The sequence below is a fragment of the Annulohypoxylon truncatum genome (assembly GCF_022578515.1).
Source record: "Annulohypoxylon truncatum strain CBS 140777 unplaced genomic scaffold F4807scaffold_18, whole genome shotgun sequence".
Lineage (NCBI taxonomy): Eukaryota > Fungi > Ascomycota > Sordariomycetes > Xylariales > Hypoxylaceae > Annulohypoxylon > Annulohypoxylon truncatum.
Window position 1 is genome coordinate 266,529 of NW_025953804.1, and position 17,712 is coordinate 284,240.

At 48.9% G+C, this 17,712-nt stretch overlaps 6 protein-coding genes across 6 annotated transcripts; 2 read left to right on the top strand and 4 right to left on the bottom strand.

The window, feature by feature from the left end:
- Nucleotides 1-269: 269 nt before the first annotated feature.
- On the top strand, nucleotides 270-2,300 carry F4807DRAFT_427518 (mitochondrial-processing peptidase subunit beta). Its single transcript, XM_047998171.1, has 5 exons — nucleotides 270-529; nucleotides 598-723; nucleotides 779-856; nucleotides 916-1,601; nucleotides 1,659-2,300. Exons 1-5 carry the CDS (start codon nucleotides 374-376, stop codon nucleotides 2,044-2,046), a joined length of 1,434 nt encoding a protein of 477 aa, XP_047853717.1. The 5' UTR covers nucleotides 270-373; the 3' UTR covers nucleotides 2,047-2,300.
- A 720-nt stretch (nucleotides 2,301-3,020) lies between these two features.
- F4807DRAFT_467816 (uncharacterized protein) lies at nucleotides 3,021-5,708 on the bottom strand (the record flags this gene model as incomplete). Its single annotated transcript, XM_048002536.1, has 3 exons — nucleotides 4,368-5,708; nucleotides 3,883-4,305; nucleotides 3,021-3,824 (listed from the first exon to the last, which is right to left on the bottom strand). Exons 1-3 carry the CDS (start codon nucleotides 5,226-5,228, stop codon nucleotides 3,021-3,023), a joined length of 2,088 nt encoding a protein of 695 aa, XP_047853718.1. The 5' UTR covers nucleotides 5,229-5,708.
- Nucleotides 5,709-6,636: 928 nt separating this feature from the next.
- On the bottom strand, nucleotides 6,637-8,517 carry F4807DRAFT_427523 (uncharacterized protein). The gene has a single exon (XM_047998172.1). It carries the CDS (start codon nucleotides 8,013-8,015, stop codon nucleotides 6,984-6,986), a length of 1,032 nt encoding a protein of 343 aa, XP_047853719.1. The 5' UTR covers nucleotides 8,016-8,517; the 3' UTR covers nucleotides 6,637-6,983.
- Nucleotides 8,518-11,814: 3,297 nt separating this feature from the next.
- Nucleotides 11,815-13,620, bottom strand: F4807DRAFT_100651 (alpha/beta-hydrolase). Its single transcript, XM_047992623.1, has 2 exons — nucleotides 12,885-13,620; nucleotides 11,815-12,824 (listed from the first exon to the last, which is right to left on the bottom strand). Exons 1-2 carry the CDS (start codon nucleotides 13,315-13,317, stop codon nucleotides 12,103-12,105), a joined length of 1,155 nt encoding a protein of 384 aa, XP_047853720.1. The 5' UTR covers nucleotides 13,318-13,620; the 3' UTR covers nucleotides 11,815-12,102.
- Nucleotides 13,621-14,018: 398 nt separating this feature from the next.
- F4807DRAFT_460894 (protein phosphatases PP1 regulatory subunit sds22) lies at nucleotides 14,019-15,322 on the top strand (the record flags this gene model as incomplete). The annotated part of the gene is made up of 3 exons (XM_048001597.1): nucleotides 14,019-14,271; nucleotides 14,366-15,244; nucleotides 15,303-15,322. The coding sequence occupies 3 exons, from the start codon at nucleotides 14,019-14,021 to the stop codon at nucleotides 15,320-15,322; spliced, it is 1,152 nt and encodes a 383-aa protein (XP_047853721.1).
- A 550-nt stretch (nucleotides 15,323-15,872) lies between these two features.
- Nucleotides 15,873-17,262, bottom strand: F4807DRAFT_451915 (Aldo/keto reductase; the record flags this gene model as incomplete). The annotated part of the gene is made up of 3 exons (XM_048000274.1): nucleotides 15,873-15,908; nucleotides 16,037-16,827; nucleotides 17,121-17,262. 3 exons carry the CDS (start codon nucleotides 17,260-17,262, stop codon nucleotides 15,873-15,875), a joined length of 969 nt encoding a protein of 322 aa, XP_047853722.1.
- Nucleotides 17,263-17,712: the final 450 nt, after the last annotated feature.

Sequence of the window (17,712 nt, forward strand, 5' to 3'; positions counted from 1 at the left end):
ATGTTAAATCAATGTGAATGGGTGTAGATGTGAAGTTCACATGTACCTAAGTATTCGTACCTAAAGAAAGTCGGAAAACCAAGCTAGTCCATACCCGAAAACATGCCGGCCAATCAACAATTGATTATTTCATCATCGCAGCTGCACAGCCATCAGTCAATGACGCTAGCCGGAATTTAGCGGAGGGACCGTTAAAAAAGATTGTGGCTTGCGTCTGGGGTTTCGGGGGTTCCCACCGGCCGACCGCACCTTGACGCCTCAGGCCAATCCAAAATTTGAGCTTTCCAAGCCGAAACCGAACCACTTCAATATTCCACCATCAAACCGCTCACTCTCACCCTCCGTTAATTCACACTCCCAACGCAACACCCTAATGGCGTCTAGGAGACTCACTCTTAGCCTTGCGCAGGGCATGCGCAGCCGTGCTGCCAATTCTTTCGTCCGACCATTTCGAAGAGGTTTCGCTACACCCGTATCGTCTCCCGTAGGCGCGAAGACCCAGACCACAACGTTGAAGAATGGTCTAACGGTAAGCTTCCAACGCTCAATTGGCCTGGCCAATACTTGAAAAATTTAGCCCTAACAATAAAAAAATAGGTCGCGACCGAATACTCGCCATGGGCGCAAACCTCGACGGTAGGAGTTTGGATCGATGCGGGTTCGAGAGCCGAGACAAATGAGACGAGTGGTACCGCCCATTTTCTAGAACACTTGGCATTCAAGGTATTTGTGAATCGACTTGGGGAAAAATGAATCAAGTTTCTGACGATTTCACCAGGGTACTCAAAGACGATCGCAACATCAACTAGAGCTGGAGATTGAGAACATGGGTGGTCATCTCAATGCGTATACCTCTGTGCGTGAAATATTTTAAACCATAACCAGGTCACAACCTTTGGCTAACCTATAGCTCAGCGTGAGAGCACCGTCTACTTTTCTCGAGCATTCAACTCCGACGTTCCACAGTGCGTCGATATCCTCGCCGATATTCTTCAGAACTCCAGACTTGAGCCCTCTGCTATTAATCGAGAGCGCGACGTCATTCTACGAGAATCGGAGGAAGTAGAGAAGCAGATGGATGAGGTTGTTTTTGACCACCTCCACGCTACCGCCTACGCACACCAACCGCTCGGCCGCACTATCCTTGGCTCTCGAGAGAACATCCGTGACATCACCCGAACTGAGCTTGACAACTACATCAAGACCAACTACACAGCCGACCGCATGATTCTAGTCGGTGCTGGTGGTATTCCCCACGACAAGCTTGTTGATCTCGCCGAGAAGAACTTTGCCAAACTCCCCACTACCTCGCCACACAACGAAGCCTATCTGCTATCTAAGCGAAAGCCCAATTTCATTGGATCCGAGGTCCGAATTCGAGACGATACCATTCCGTCTGCCCACATCGCTCTCGCCGTCGAGGGTGTAAGCTGGGGTGATGAGGATTACTTCACTGCTTTGGTTACACAGGCTGTCATTGGCAACTACGACAAGGCTATGGGCACTGCACCCCACCAGGGAAGTAAGCTGAGCTCGTTCGTCCACAACAACGATTTGGCTAGCAGCTTCATGAGCTTCTCTACAAGCTATAGCGACACCGGGTGAGCCTAATCAAGAATATCTCACGCATTTGCAGCCAATGCTAATGAATTACATAGTCTATGGGGTATCTACCTAGTGAGCGACCAGCTCACCCGTCTTGACGACCTCGTTCACTTCACCCTCCGAGAATGGTCCCGCCTCTCTAGCGACGTCACCGAAGCCGAGGTCGAGCGATCCAAGGCCCAGCTCAAGGCCGCCATCCTCCTCTCCCTAGACAACACTTCCGCTGTCGCCGAAGACATCGGCCGACAACTGGTCACCACGGGCCGCCGGATGAACCCTGGCGAGATCGAGCGCCTCATCGACCGTATTACAGAGAAAGACGTAATGGACTTCGCCAGCCGCAAGCTCTGGGACCAGGACGTGGCCATCAGCGCCGTCGGTAGCATCGAGGGTCTCCTCGACTACCAGCGCATCCGCAACGACATGAGCCGAAACTTCTAGACGACGCGCGCGCAGGGGGGGGAGTTTATTACAACGGACCAAAAAAACACTTTTACACTTGACATTACAACGTGATTGGGGGAAATAAATGGGCACGCCACCGCGGTTGAGGGCGGGCTGCGGGCTTGCTTTTAAAGTGGGGGAGGGGGAAACAAAGGCACAAAGAAAGAAGAAACCCGGTCATAGAGTGTACCCATAACTGCTGAATAATCACACCCTTAGTTGTACCATACCATAAAGATTTCTCTTATTAAGTTGGCCTCCTTTGGTGCTTGTGATGTGTCGACAGTGTATAGCACGGCCTTATGCCTTCATGCCTAGGTAGTTAAGACGGCATGGATGGCATATTAGGTCATGATAGTAGTGGGGGAATTTGTCTGGTAAGTATCAACCGATTCATCCCGTCTATTCATCCGCACTGAGTATTTATTCCCTTCTGTTTTTCAAGATACTACCTACTATAGCTTTTACGAGACTTTGAACTCGCGCTCCTAAGCCGAAAACGTGTAGGTAGCTCGTTCCAACACGTAACTAAGGATCAAGCTGACGTGCCTAGAATAAGGACCTTGGGAATCATTAGGATCAAATCACTTGCACCGAAAATATAAGAAAAGTAGAGGGGTATCCATCGTGATATTGCAATTTTCATGCTAAGCTATATGCGTATGACTAGTAGCAGCTCAACGTAGGTGAGCGCAGCAAAATACCAAATGTGAGCAAATATATCCATCCACCATCCCCAATCTCTGGATAACCTATGTTCTTTATGTTGTTTCCTCCATGCCAAGTCCGTGATTCGTCTAGTGACCATGATCTCCTTCCAGATAGAGATATTGTTGGTCTAAAAAATGATGCAATGGTATAATAGGAATAGCTAGATGCTCATATGTCTTTTATACTCGCGGCATTGACCGCGGAAACGAAATTTGGTGGCCTCATCTCGTTGGGATGCTTTCAAAGCAGAATCCTGATGTTTAGTCCGACTCTACGTCAGACCCTTCATCGAACTCGTTTTCTGACGGCTCATACCATAGAGGCATGGATTTGTCGTTGAACCACGCAGGCCACACCTCATCCCAATCCACCCACTCCTGCCAGGGCACCTCTTTCTTCTCCTCTTCCTCATCGTCTAGGGTTTCGGCTTCGGTGTCCGGAGAAGGCAACCATTCCGCATGGCTATGTGCGCAGAACAACGGGGATAAGTCAAACCACCATTCCAATGTCCCATGCCATGGTAAGTCGATGTACCAGTCGTAGTCCTCCTCTTCGCTAGGAGGTGCTCTCGCAGGCACGACTTCCATATCCCAGACCTTGCATACTTGCCCGTCGCAGAGATGATCGTACACCTTTTCCTTCAAGCGCAGACTACCTGAGTGGCCGAGCACGCGAATCGGCTCAGCTGCCCAATCAAAACGCCACTCGCCCAAGCGCTCTCTGTGGCCGTCCTCATACTCAAGGAGCAGGCCGACGAGCTGATTGGGGTGACGGGTGTTCTTGTGGCATGGTATTATATGCGTGACTCCTTCCATCTCGCAGCGGGAGTAGTACCATCCTAGAGGGGACAAATCTACGCTTGTTATGGGAATCACTGATTGAGGAATTTCCCGTCTGGCGGTGGGCTTCATGTTTTCGCAGGCGAGCCAATTTATCACATGGCTCTTGTCGAAGAAGATTGTTGATGGTCGACTCGGAGGATCGTAGATTCTCTCCAAATCGCGGTGCTCTGTCAAATCGAAGTGTCCTCCGAAAACAGTGGTTCTCCCATGATTAGTCGTGAACTAGGGAGCCCATATTAGTATACCGGCAACAAACAGACAGGGTTATTCATTTACTCACCGTTAATCCGTAGGGACGAGGCCTCATCATAGTGCTTCCCACAAAGCGGCAAATCTCGGTCACAAACTCGCCTTGGTCGATTGGCATGTAAATCCATCGTACTGGGAAGAGCGGGTTTACTTCGCTGTACATGCTAAAATCCGAGTCTCGGTAATGCGAATATATCGCTACGACACCGTTATCGGTGACAGCCGCCGAGTACCCAATTATGCGAGATGCATTGCAGTCAAATGATTCCATCTGCGGGAAAATTTGATAGGAAGTTGAGCGTTGACGAAAGCCTAAATAATTAGGCTTTAGTTTTCTTAAGTCAAAGACTGTGTGTTGGGATGATAGCCATTTTCGGGAACGGAGGTTCTGCTGTGGATCAAACTCAAGACGAGGGCCGAAGTCCATATTATAGGCCCCTCTTACTCTGAAACCCTGTCTCTTTGTTAGATATTCAAGCATTCAAAAGCATCGGCAGTGAACTTCGTATTACTTACATCGCACTCAACACCAACATTCCAGATTCCAAGTGGGGTTGAAATGCGACGGACCCATGTTCCCGACGGGAGAGAACTGGGAGAAGGTAGTATGCGGTCTAGGCGGTCTTTGTCAGAGACAAATAAGAGGTCGCGGACGCCAAAGTGGTCGTCGATCACATAGACTTCTCGGATAGAGCCAACCTCCTGGCCGCGAAGTACGAGTTCGCCATGGCCCTTACGATCTTCAGGATTGCGAAGCGTCTTGAGGTAACGGATCCCATCGAACGTAGTGTACTCGGCGTACACATCTCGAGAAAGGTTGATGGTGTTTCCAGGCGGTAGAGAAGCGGAAAGGGTCTGTTCGTATGCCGTGACTATTGCACATTCCCGGACGAAATTATCCGTTATCATACGCCAAATTTCGTTGGGCAATGATTTCGGCCAGTATTCTTTCTTCAATTTCTCGGCTAGAAGTTCGCTGAGACGGTTCGCTCGAAATCTCTCCAATCCTCCCCATAGCGGAGGAGCAAATCCAAACCGTGTGCCGTCCAGAAAATTCTGAGAAACATCTTCAATCTTGAGGATATTTCGTGCGAAAACAGAGCACTCCGCATGGAAACAATGAACCGGTATCCTTCCACTCTCGCAATCGTCACTGCAGCAGCAGCAAAGAATGGCAGCCTCATTGATTTTAATATCCCCACGATGGAAGAGAAACTCGTCCAAGCGCAGAATTCCGCTCCATCGTGGGCTGATTTTGATAAGATCTCCCTCTTTCAGCCCGAAAGAGCATAGTCTGCATCGGGACTCTTGGATGCAACAGCGGACTCGAGTGTCTTGCCAAACCTCATCGTCTGAGTTGTTGGGGTCCATGGCCATGATCAGTAAGGTACGATGGTGTTATGAAGTTGTGGGTAAAACTATGGGTGTGGGTATGAGAGTAAAAGGACGACCTTAACCTTGAAAATATTTCTTGACGATGGTTGGTGTGAAAGGTAAGTGTAAAAGATCAAAGGTTAGGTTCTATGAATGGGAAATATTGAAAAGAAGAGTATGGAAGAAAGATATCCTAATATTGCCGTCGAATTTGTTGTGATAATGATACTTAGTTGTGAGAGTCGATGTGAATAAATAATCTTTGACGGTTGGATATGTATGGGGTGGGGTGAGATGGGTTGGTATAGTGTGAAGGAAAAGAGTTCAAGTTTCGTTCAGTTCCCTGGTGTTATATAGAAAACCGTAGGTCCTGGGAGAGGCACGGGGCAGCTGGGGCGACAGCTGTGACGATAATTAAAGTTTTGTGCTTTGCAGCTGTTCAGCACGGTTGCACTGTGAACGGGTGGCAATTTTGCAGTAACTACCTCCTATCTGTCCTCGCACCTTCCTTCCCAGGTGCGATTTTGAGTCATGATGACAGTGAGGGAAGGTACAGCCGGAGGATTTGGAGTGATTCAACTTGACAGCCGTTACTTATGAACTCTCTGGGAAAGAGCTTTGACGGTATTTTGATATCGTTGAAAGAAGGAGCGTTTCTTTTGACAATTAAGGCACAGTGGAGTCATACCGTGTCGTGACATTCATCTGCTAATTACTGATCCTCGTATCAGTCAAGCTCTCTTAAAAATAAAATAGACGTAATAGGATTAGATCGGTAATATTCTCCTTCCTGCCAGATATCTGATCGAAGGCGTGGAAAGTGTGATCCTTCTATTTCTATAGTGCAGGGTAAAATAATAGCCGTACGTATATCATTTCAAAATGGTCTATTGACCTTAAGTCAGTGTTTGGGTATGGCTTTATCTACTATTATACGATTTTATGGTATTAGATCATGTTGAAAGTATCGAATATACTACAGATTGACGTCTATATCAGCCCGGTGAATGATAATCTATGCTCATGGAATGATTCTAAATATGCCACCGGTTAAATATTATCACAACTACTCAAGGTACATGGTGTCTAACCTTATGTATATTATAATTAAATCGAAGGAAATTATTTAGCAGATATAGGGGTATAAATATTATTATATGGCTAAAGCTGATTATGTGTTTCTATTTCAAACCATGGGTAAAACATATAAAATTGGTTGATGATAATATGGCCACCAGGATTCTTCTATTCCTGTTAACAACTTGATTTAAACAATGCTTGCTATTCTATGATATTGGATCGTCGGCTGCTTTTCGTGCAATCCCTTGGAAACAAAGCGTGAGTTTTCGTTGCCATCTCAACGAAAACATGATATGTTAGGAGCATTTAGGGGAAACATTTGTTCCAATCTGTACTATCTTGTTTAGGGACGACGTCTTTAGTTACATCAGCTCACGCAGTTGGAAACAGTGCCGCTTGATACATCTTCATGCCAAAGCACGATGCAGAGCAAATTTCATTTACGATAACGGCCTTATACCGAATTTCTGTACACTTAGAAACGCACAATCGAATTTGTTGATATCCTATTCGTTGGGTTATTTGTATATTGCTTCCTAGAAGAAACACCATTATTTCCGTCGCGGAACATCTTTGTCACACGATATATGGACATAAAAAGTGGTATCGAATCAGAACATGCCCCTACCCAAAAGAGGAAAATTCAAATCCCCAGTCCATGCGAAGAACGTCCACCCATCACTCCCCTTTAGCATCCACAAACTCGTACTGCGAAGCCACAAAATGGTGAGCCAGATACGTATACTCCGTGTCCATCTCCTCCTGGACCCTCCTCCAGAGGCCCTTCTTCAACGTCCCGGATAGCCAATAGTTCCCAGCAGCATCCTTGCCCACAATCGGGAACGAGTTCCTCGTCGGGATACCGTCCGCCAGGCCGTTAGGCTGGATATACGACGGTCTACCGACCTTATTCGCGCGGCGCGCCGGGTCGAGTCCCGGCCGTATCACCGCGGCCGAGAAATCGGTCTCGAAGAACTTGGCCTTGCTCCAGTTCGACACCATAACGGGCGCCATCTTAGGATCGCCGTACATCGCCGCTTTCCCCCTCTTACCCGCGGCCAGGTCCACCGCCGCTCGCGCTTCGACTTGCTGGCGTGTGCCTTGCTCAGCAATCGACTGGCGCACCGCCGCCGCCGTGTAACCCAGGGGCCGGGAAAACAGATCCCGCATCGAGACGAACGCCCAGACGCCCGCCACAGCATTACCCACGTACGCATGGGTCGGGGGCAGCAGATCCTTGGCCAGAACCGAGCGCATACCAAACGCATTCATAATCGAAACCGTCTGATCCGTCCCCCTAAGCGGCAGCATAGCCAGCCTTGTGATCCAACTACTCAGCACATCGCCCTCGCTCACAAACGGCTTATTAACCAGCCCCTCCTTCTCTCCCCCCTCATCCGGCGGCGTCTGCGTCTGCGCAGCCAAATACTCCATCGCGCCGCGGTGCAAGCTGCGCACATGCGGGCCCGGCACGCAAACCATACGGGTCTCCTCGCCGCGGGCCCAAACCAGCGTGGTCCAAATATACGAAACAGCAAAAACCAGGGCCTGGAGGGGGGACAGTCGGCGGTGGGCCAGGACATACGGCTCCTCGGGGTTCGCGCCCAGATCCTTGAGCGGGTCCTCTCGCACGCCGGCGAGGGGCTTGACGTCGTCCTCGCGGCCCTCCAGGACCGCGATCCACGCGTCGAGGAGCGCGCGCCGCCCCATGGCGTCGAGCAGCGTGTGCGGCCATGACAGCGAGACCACGGTCGCGTCCGCGAACGAGACCACGTGCAGGCTCAGCTGCGGCAGGTCCGAGACCAGGTAATCGGCGAGCCGCCGGGGCGCGCCCCAACGCCGCAAAAGGGGCGCGTACTCCTCCGGGTCGCCTAGCACGGTGGGCTTCGCCGCCGCGGCGCGCGGCAGCCGGCTGCCCGTCGGGTGCTGGAAGATGGACACGGAGCCGTGCGCCGCGTGCGAGTACGTGAACGCGGGACGCTGCGAGTCGAAGGATTCCGGGATGTGGTACTCGAGCTTGTTGTTACTAGCCTGTGAAATTCCACACTTTTAGCTTAAGGGACCAGTTATTAAGGTAGATCGAGGCTTGGTTAGACGGGGGTTGGTTAGGTGCGATGCTAGGGGCTAGTAGTCACTCCCTAGACGCAGATCTGGGCAAGGGGGGTGGGCAGATGAGAGGGCGGGGCGTACGTTGAGCCTCAGCCTAGCGCCTAGCTTGCGCCAGTCCGGGCGGCTTAGGAGCTTGTCTAGCGACTGGCGTAGTTTCTCTGCGTCCAGCACGTCGTCGAACCGCATCGTGAACTCGACGATGACCTTCCTCGTGAGAGGCGTGTCGTCGAAGCGGTGCAAAGGGACGACCGTGTCCGACGCTATCGTCGGCGGCGCCTTAGGGGCCTCTTTGCGGCTACTAGAGAGTAGGTTCCCCATATTGCGTGATGTCGAAGTTTGCTACGACGCCAGGCTGTTGTTTACCGCCGGGAGGGACTAAGACAAGGAGGTATGTTATGTTTCTAAATAACTTGTGTCCCTACAGCCCGGGCAGCCCACGGGGTAATAAAGCATACGTCCGGACCGGCCATTTGGTCGGCCGTCGTATCCCACCAACACCTAACCATTCGGGAAAATGATGATGCAAATCAACTTGTTTATCATCTAGATCAGTTGATTTCCGATCTATACAGCCTGTTCCCTGGCGATCTTTAACATGTTAGAAACCCGGGTCCACAGGAATATATAGCATCGTAAATAGCAACGTAGTATGTTTGCAATCGAGGCTGCATACGCGGGAAGGTCTCGATAGGAGCAATAGGAGAGGTTGAGAGACCCCCATTGGTTCTACCGCCCACCTTCCCCTTTTTGCGCAGTCGATAGCTTCGAAACAGCTGCTATGGCACCTCTTGGCGAGCTTGGCAAGACCAAGGGCTTCGACGCGGCTTGCGTAATGCTGCCATTTTCGGCGGAAGACATCATCACGATAGCGTGTTTTCGCGCGCTATCAAAGAGGTCTCAGCAAGGAGAAGCGCTAGAGGTATTATAGGTGGCTAATATAAAAGCCAATTTGGAAGATCAATTGCCTCTCTAGAGACATGCAGAAACCTGTACAGCCTCAAGCCAGAAAAAAGAAAAAGGGGAAGAAAAAATGAAATAAAAACTCACTCAGCTCCTAACCGTCGAACAATAGCCTGCAGGGTCCCTTGATCTCATATTACTAGTATATCCCAACGGAAAGATCCGCACAGGTTATTGGCTCCTCGCAATTGCATTTGGCGTGACGTGGGGGCTCTAGGATAAGTTCTTATAAATACCGTACGAGGGTATAAGTGCATGCAGGATGTATGCGACGAGGAAACCCTTGATCTGGTAGGTCGAGCAGGGATTATCTACCGAGCCCCAAGTTGTGGGAACAATGTTATCTTGATGATCATATCGACGATCATTTTCATTTACTGAGGTCGCATCTCACAGCAATTTACCGGGTAAGCAGATACGCTAAATATATTGGAGTTTTAGCGGCCAGAACCTCTCCAAGCCAAGACATTTTGTCCAACGCCTTGAAGGTATTAGTCAGGACATAGCTGAGCTTTCATCTTATACAGGCTTTGGTCAAATAATTCATCATCGTGGTTCCTTAAGAACGTACGGACGATATTCTCATGAGGCCGAATATCGACATCTCGGGAAATAATCTCACGGAGTCGTCCCCCGAGATCGTCGTGGCTCATTAGCCGGAGTTTACAAAAGCGGGTTTTGGCAACGTTCGACATCAGCTGGCACGATGGCGTAAACCTCGTTAAGCATATATCGGCATCGTGCCCCTTGTTCTATTATTCATTTCCCAGCCACGTATGCAAGAAAGTTCGTCGACGGCTCAGTCTGTCTTGTGTATGTGATATTATGTAGTGTGTCAACCTTCATTAAGACAAAACGATGACGTGCTTGCGCGGCCCGGCTTCGCCTTAAATCGCGTAGCTATCATCTTAGATTTGTTGCGGAAAGGAAACATGGCGGAACTTGGTCTTCCTTGTTTACTCATGGCTGACCACGGATACTTGCTTCAGCCACGTCGGGTAGGCGTGTTGGGAATGAAGCACTTGGCGAGAACGAGAAAACGCCACAAGTAGGGTTTGTACGACAAAACTTCGAGGCAGAGAACCACGTAACGGTGAGATCTATCCCATGCAGATATCCGCTGTCGAATGTCACGAATTTTCGTCACACCAGAAGTCTGGCAGATTTTGAATACGACTTCATCAATAAGCGGATTGCCGCATCATAGACCCGGTGCTTAAGTAGGTGTCTAGCACAGACAACTAAAACCAGCGTAATTCCGGGTTTGGGACACGTGAAGACCTAGTTTATGTAAAGCTGAAGAAAATATCTAGTCTGTAATGAGTTTCAACGGAAAACATAGCCATGACTTGAGTGTCGGATACTGAATAGGTTTGGTTTGCTTAACTCGCCAGCAAGTTATTAATTGCTCGCATAAGGCGCTCTAACTGTGGAAAGAGGTGCGCCTTCGTGCCAAATTCGTATGCGCCAGCATTCAGAAATTGGTAATCTCGGCATTTGTTGTGAAGTTGTGATGTATATGCAGAACGGGATCTTGACATACCAAGCCCGGAAGGCGTCGAAGTTGAGCAAGAATCCGGAGTTTTGTTGTCTTAGCATGCCTCAGATCTTTTCTATGCAAAGTGACACTTTAGAAACTGCAGGAGTATCATGATATGAATACTACTTTTTCCAACGCCTAGCTTCCGAACTAGCATGGTATTTGTTTTGGTTGAAAAAGCCACAGATCTTGTGGGCAGCGTTAACAGTATTTAAGGTATGCCGCATACCTATCTATTTCTTTTCGTGTCTTTAGCGTTATTCGCGCGAAGGGATACTGTACTTCGCGACCTAGCGGTATGGATATTTAGAATGATCTGAAACAAGGTCCCTGACTAGAGTGGCTATAATCCGCCAAACTTGCTCGACTCGGAATATCCCAAGCTCTTCAATAGACTATATAGGCATGATAGAGAATGTAATAGCATCTGCGATCGAAATAGCACACATCAATCCGACATCAGGTAAACTCCGTCTCAGAGACCCACCTTCGGCGGACTTCCGAGCACAGATGTGTACCTACTGTGAATCCTCTGACGATACCATGGTGTTTCGTTACACTGCCGACATTGTACAACGACTTGATAGAGATATGGGAACAATTATCCGCTGACATTATAAACCCAATACAAGATTCCGGGTTTCGGTGCAGCCCTCAGCACTGACAGGCCTGTCATAGGTTTATTCTGCTACCTAGAAGTGATGGGGTTCGGCTTAGTATGAGTATAGCTTTCGAAGCACGAAACCGAGCATTCTTAAAATATGGAGTGGATATGATATGTGCTAGTCTTAGAAGTCCATCTGGCAGTCTGCACATGTCGTGCTCTTAACATGCTATACAAGTATACAGCTGACCCATCCAGGGACATGGATATTGGTATGTCTTGTGGACGTCTATAGGTATCAGACGAGGCTCTATCCCATTATAGCTATCAATATCGATGCACTTGAGATCCTGTAACTACCTATCGACCCATCGTTTTCCAATACTCTCTTTAGGAGCTTGGTTAGATGATCGGGAATTACCTAGAGGGGTAGTCGGTACCTACTATGAGTAGGAAGTAGACCGGCAGTCATATTTGGCTACATACGGGTAAGAAAGAAGCATTGCATTGACCCAAGTCAATGTCCCAGCTTTGTGGAACACAGGTTACAGTGGTGATACCACTGGTGATAGGGCCAATGAAATTCAGACACGAGCGGAAGCAATTCTGTGCGACAAGAAATTGGAGACAGCTCTTCTGCCTTCGCCTCGAAACATGGTGTCGTTGTGAAATGCCCCGCCTACGACTTCTCTAGACACAGGAAACTGGGTGTCTAAACACCTGTCATAGAGCTTCTGACTCAGCTCTTGTGGGACAAGCTCGTCCTTGGCTGCTTCTAAGACAAATATCTCAGGGGATTTGCTAGATCCATATTTTTCGGATATAATTCCTAGATTCTCCCAGCTGTCTAAGTGATTCCGTAGAAAGGGCCAAAGATGCCGATAGGGTAACCACTTCTGTGGATAGAGAACCTCTAGCATGGCACGAATAGAAGTGAAGGGGGTTTCGAGAATCAGCGAGTCTAGCTGTATATTCGCTGGCATCGGAGTCTGAGCAGCGAGGTTGGTAGCCACTCCCGCGCCAATACTTTGTCCCCAAAGCACAAGCTTTGCCGATGGTCTCGACTCACCATCTTCCCCGCCATAAGTATCACGATGCATCTGAGAAATCCAATGTAGGGCCGCGGCAGCATCCATATTAATACCTTTCTCGGTTGGGCTGCCTCGTGATGTCCAATAGCCTCTGTAGCTAAGGCATACCATGGTGCATCGGATATTCCCGTCATGCCATTGCATGGACCGTCGCTTCAGCATACACAGCGCAGAAGAGAGATCGGGCAATCGTGGGGGAATCGATGAGGCATTCCCTATCACCGATGTTAGCTCTCATGGAATCATACTCCACAGGGCAGAGATGCAATGCGGACCCTGGAAATACAGGATATAGAATGCAACACTCGGCTGTACAGACGTTGCACTAGAACCAAGGTCTAAGTCTGTGATGCATAAAGCCAGATCTGTGCCGTCTCTGGCGCGGACTCTTTCCTCGCGCCATTGAATACCAGCGCATCGGCCAGCATAATCTTGAATCTTCTCCCACCGCGAATTAGGCGGCAGACCGGGCATGTAAATGATCTTGTTCTGAAAAATGACGAGCATAAAACATTTCCAGGTCCAAAGCGCTACGAACAAGCCACCGAAGACCACTGGAGCAAGCATCAAGCCCTCGACGTGGTACCTTCTTCTGCATGTTAATGTGCTGTTGCCGATGCGGGGTGTCGTGGAAGGTCGTGATGGGATACTGGCCAACTTGGAGAGGCGCCTAATGGACGTTCGGGAGAGGCCGCGAAAGAAGAACATCGCGATTGGGGATTTAAGAACATGGTTAAGGTGTCGTTTATGCAAGGTGGAGGGACGCGCGAAATATGCGAGTGGATAAGTGGTTATGACGATGCATTTGTCGACAGTAGTATGGGGGGCGGTTGGAGTGGTGCGATAGTAATATCCTGTGTTCTATATGTAGGTATTCTACGATGTTCTCGTCGTTTTTGTGATGAAGTTGGTGTTGAAGTTGGAGGGTTGTAAATCACAGGTAATAATTTGAGTTACTATATTAGCTTCCCACCGTCGTCCCTGCTCTGAATGAAAGAGAGCTCTTTCTTAAGATTTTCATTCAATCGCCCTGGGAGAAGTACATACCAGGTTACTTCCTCGAAATACAGTGGCACAATATTCTCGAATGTACCTCATGAGATAACAGCGTCATAATCCAAGACCCTGCACATGCACAGCACAGTGATTGCACGTGGTACATGCCATATTAGGGAAATCTTCCCCGCTTTTAGCGTTGAAATCGCCTAACTAAAGAAAAGGCTAGAACGTCATTGGGTTTATCGATCCACTAGTGCACTATAATGGAACTGGAGCTACGAAACTCAGCCGTCATTTCTCCAAATATTCTACAACTTTCCTCCTTAACCTGCCCGTCTCCGTTTCCGTCTCCAAGTCCGAGATCCCTCACCCTTCGCCCGTCTCCGCAAAACAGCGCCAAACGATACAAGATGCCCGGACAAGTAAATGAAGAAACAGGCCAAGATACGCCTTCCCACCACATAGAAGTGGTCGAAGAAGAGTCCCATTCAGAGCGGGGAGATGGCCAACAGCCCAGTCCGGGTTTGAGGGATAGCAAAGGCTGGGATGGCAAATTACGAATTGATCGGAATGCTCTCATCCAGAATCCCGAGGCTTTATCGGATCCCGACTATTCCGATGAGGACCACGTAGTTCCGGGCGAAGAAATCGGTGCCGATGAAGGTAAATAACGTTGTTCACTTTACTATTTTCAAGCAGCATGGGCATGTTGAGCCTGTAAAATGAGACTTCTTGTAGTGTTGACCAATACATTTAGATCTTCTCGATGACGAAGATCCCGATACAGACGACGTTAGTCTCGCACATTCACGAGTCTCTTCCATCCCCGCCCTTCGATTAGAACGATTTAAGAAGGCCGTCCGGCTATGTCTACGGCAGAATCTCATCCAACACATTGAGGGGCTATCCGAGTTAGGCCCCACATTGGAGGAGCTTGACCTCTACGATAATCTAATTTCCCACGTTAGGGGATTGGACAACCTAACTAAACTCACTACCCTTGATCTTAGCTTCAATAAGATCAAGCATATCAAACACATAGAGCACTTGACCGAACTCACCGATCTCTTCTTCGTTTCCAACAAGATCAGCACAATCGATGGGCTATCAACTTTGACGAAACTCCGGCAACTCGAGCTAGGATCTAATAGAATAAGAGAAATCAAGAATCTCGATGCGCTGAAGAATCTGGAGGAGCTTTGGTTAGCAAAGAACAAGATTACTGAGCTCAAAGGTCTTGGAGGCCTTCCCAAACTGAGGCTTCTAAGTATTCAGTCCAATCGGATTACGGATCTCTCCCCTCTACGTGAAGCTCCCCAGTTGGAAGAACTGTACATCTCGCACAATGCTCTTGAAAGTCTTGCCGGCTTAGACGGGAATCCGAACCTGACGATCATCGATATTTCGAACAACATGATAAAGAGTCTAGAGGGAGTTGGTAATCTGAAGAACATCGAAGAAATATGGGCAAGCTACAACCAGATATCTGACTTTGCAGACATTGAACGGGAGTTGGCCGACAAGGAGAATTTAACAACGGTATACTTTGAAGGAAACCCGGTGCAGCTGAAACAACCTGCTTTATATCGGAACAAAATACGACTAGCCCTGCCACAAGTGCAACAGATCGACGCTAGTAAGTTATCCTACGCAGAGAGGAATGATATACACATACTAACGCGGGTCTAATGTAGCCTTTGTGAAAACTGTTTAACCATCCACAATGTCTCAATGTAGCCGAGAAGTCGTTAGACGTAAGTCCTCTACACTGCATTAGCATGGCGTTCAGGGGGTTATATCATGAAGGGTCGCTCGGCATCGAGCAAAGACAAGCTCGAATCCCTGTTTTTTTGGCTAGGTTTTCTTGGAAAGGAAGTTCGTACGTAGATATGGCTTCCAGTCTCGCAAAAGAGGGTTGGGACGTTTCAATTACAGCAAACAAAGAGAGGCAGTCACCGGGAAACGTCTAATTTATGTCAGATATCCATAAACTCATGCAATGGGAATGTCCGAGTTTCATGGTAACATCTATCCCGTCAATTTTGATATCAGATACAGGTCAGGACAGCCTATTCTAGACACCTTTCTAGCGAGATGCTTCTTACGATGATAAGACTCTACAGTAACACCTTGAAGTCGTTGATATAGAAACCAATCCAGTCTGCATCGACGATCAAAGTCCTCCTCTATCGGCATGTCGCTTGTGTTTCTTGGAACTGATCGCGTCGAGTGCCTTGACCCGAGATCCGGTCATGGAGGCTTATTTAGCCAAAGATCCACATCTTCTCCGTGGCAAAGTACTAGATAAAGATATAATGGTTAGCATTTAACTTAGTTCTTACACTAATAGAAATAGTAAATTTGAGACCCGAGGGCGAAGCATCCAAGCTACGCGACGAAGGGGAAAATGGTTCGAGGTGCGACTTACGTTCGAAGGCTGGTTAAACCGAATGCCCGCATCCTTGTCAGTGATGCTGTCGATGTCGGCCTGCTCGAGATCGAATCCAGTGCAGTCCAGGTTTTGCGCCATGATCTCAGGACGGACCGTCTTAGGTATCACAGCGAGTCCACGCTGGGTCGCCCAGCGCAATAGGATCTGCGACGGCTGCTTGCCATACTTGGCCGCCAGGCTCGTGATCAGGTCATCCTTCATTAGGGGTACCAGAGCTTTAGCGTGTTTGAAGCCAAATTCCAAGAAGGAGGCTGGCCCGAAAGAGGAATAAGCCGTAACAGCGATACCCTCTTCCTTAGCGAGTCTTATAAGCTCCTGCTGTACTAAGTATGGGTGGTGCTCGATCTGTAGGGAGGCCGGGGGAATCTTGGCGTAGCGCAATAAGTCGTAAAGAAGCTGCGCCTGGAAGTTGGAGACGCCGATCGACTTCGTGAGACCCTTTCCTACCAGCGATTCCATGGACGCCCAGGTCACATGCAATGGCGTGTTAGATCTAACGATCTGGGACTTGCCGTCGTAGTGCCATCCCGGGGGATATCGCACGGCTGGGTCGACGTATTTGAGTGCGCCGGGGAAGTGGATCAAGTATAAGTCGAAATACTCGAGGCCCCAATCGGCGAGGGAGCGTCTGATGGCGGGCTCGACCTTATCGCCATCTTCGAAAACGGGCCATAGTTTGGATGTAATGAAGAGGTCCTCCCGCTTCACGAGACCGTCCTTAATCGCGCGCGCTACGCCCTCGCCGCACTCTTTCTCGTTACCGTAATCTAGTATCGGGAAATCACGTATTAGCGAGTCACGATAATCATGTAGCCGGGTTATATGTTGTGTAGCCTGCTATATAACCCAAGTCCACTTCCGGCTAGATTGGCATTGGTTTCCGATCTGGCTGAGATGCATGCCAAGGAGCCAGAGGTGTCATTGACGACATTGACTGGCGGGGTAATGATACCCGAGGATGAGGGGCTTCTTCATTGCTTGTTCTAGGTAATTATCTCCATCGTCGACAACCTTCAAGATGCAGGAGAAAGCTGGGTAACAAGTCACAAATCTGACTCACCGCAGGCGCCATCGAACAATCTGTAACCGGTCTTGATGGCATTGTAGACCGTATCCGCAGCAGTGGCGTTATCGACCTTCCACAGACCGAAACCCACCTGGGGCATCTCGTGGCCGCTGCTCAGCTTGATGGTCGGGCCCATTGTGCTAGTATTGATGTAACGACGGTTGCTAATAATAGGTTGATGGTTTGATATCCCGGAACACCTCACTGGCGTAACGAAGCAACGGGATAGTAGACGAGAATAGCGAGAAGATGGGAGGATGAAAGATCGCATGATTCTTCACGGAAATGCGGTTGGTGGGAGGAAGTATCCTTTATACCTGTTGCTCTCTACCGACACGAAAGTAAATAAGCTACCTTGTTGTCTATTCGTCTACTTTACATTACACAACATAGCCCTACTATGCGCAACCGCATTCCCCAATGTGGACATAACCGCTTGTTAAAGAACGTTTCGCTGGAGATCGAAGGGGCAAAATATGGGCTAGCAGCATCTCGCCGAACAAACCCCATAACACTACAGTACTATCGTGCACTCATCTGACTTAAACTGATTGGCGTGGATAATAGCTGCTCACGACGAGACAAA

Coding starts and splice junctions, on each gene's coding strand:
- F4807DRAFT_427518 (XM_047998171.1), top strand. CDS start 374: ATGGCGTCTAGGAGACTCACTCTTAGCCTTGCGCAGGGCATGCGCAGC. Junction 724..778: donor TAGAACACTTGGCATTCAAG/GTATTTGTGAAT, acceptor CGATTTCACCAG/GGTACTCAAAGACGATCGCA. Junction 857..915: donor ATCTCAATGCGTATACCTCT/GTGCGTGAAATA, acceptor CCTATAGCTCAG/CGTGAGAGCACCGTCTACTT.
- F4807DRAFT_427523 (XM_047998172.1), bottom strand. CDS start 8,015: ATGGGGCGGCGCGCGCTCCTCGACGCGTGGATCGCGGTCCTGGAGGGC.
- F4807DRAFT_100651 (XM_047992623.1), bottom strand. CDS start 13,317: ATGTTCTTCTTTCGCGGCCTCTCCCGAACGTCCATTAGGCGCCTCTCC. Junction 12,825..12,884: donor CTATATCCTGTATTTCCAGG/GTCCGCATTGCA, acceptor CATCGGTGATAG/GGAATGCCTCATCGATTCCC.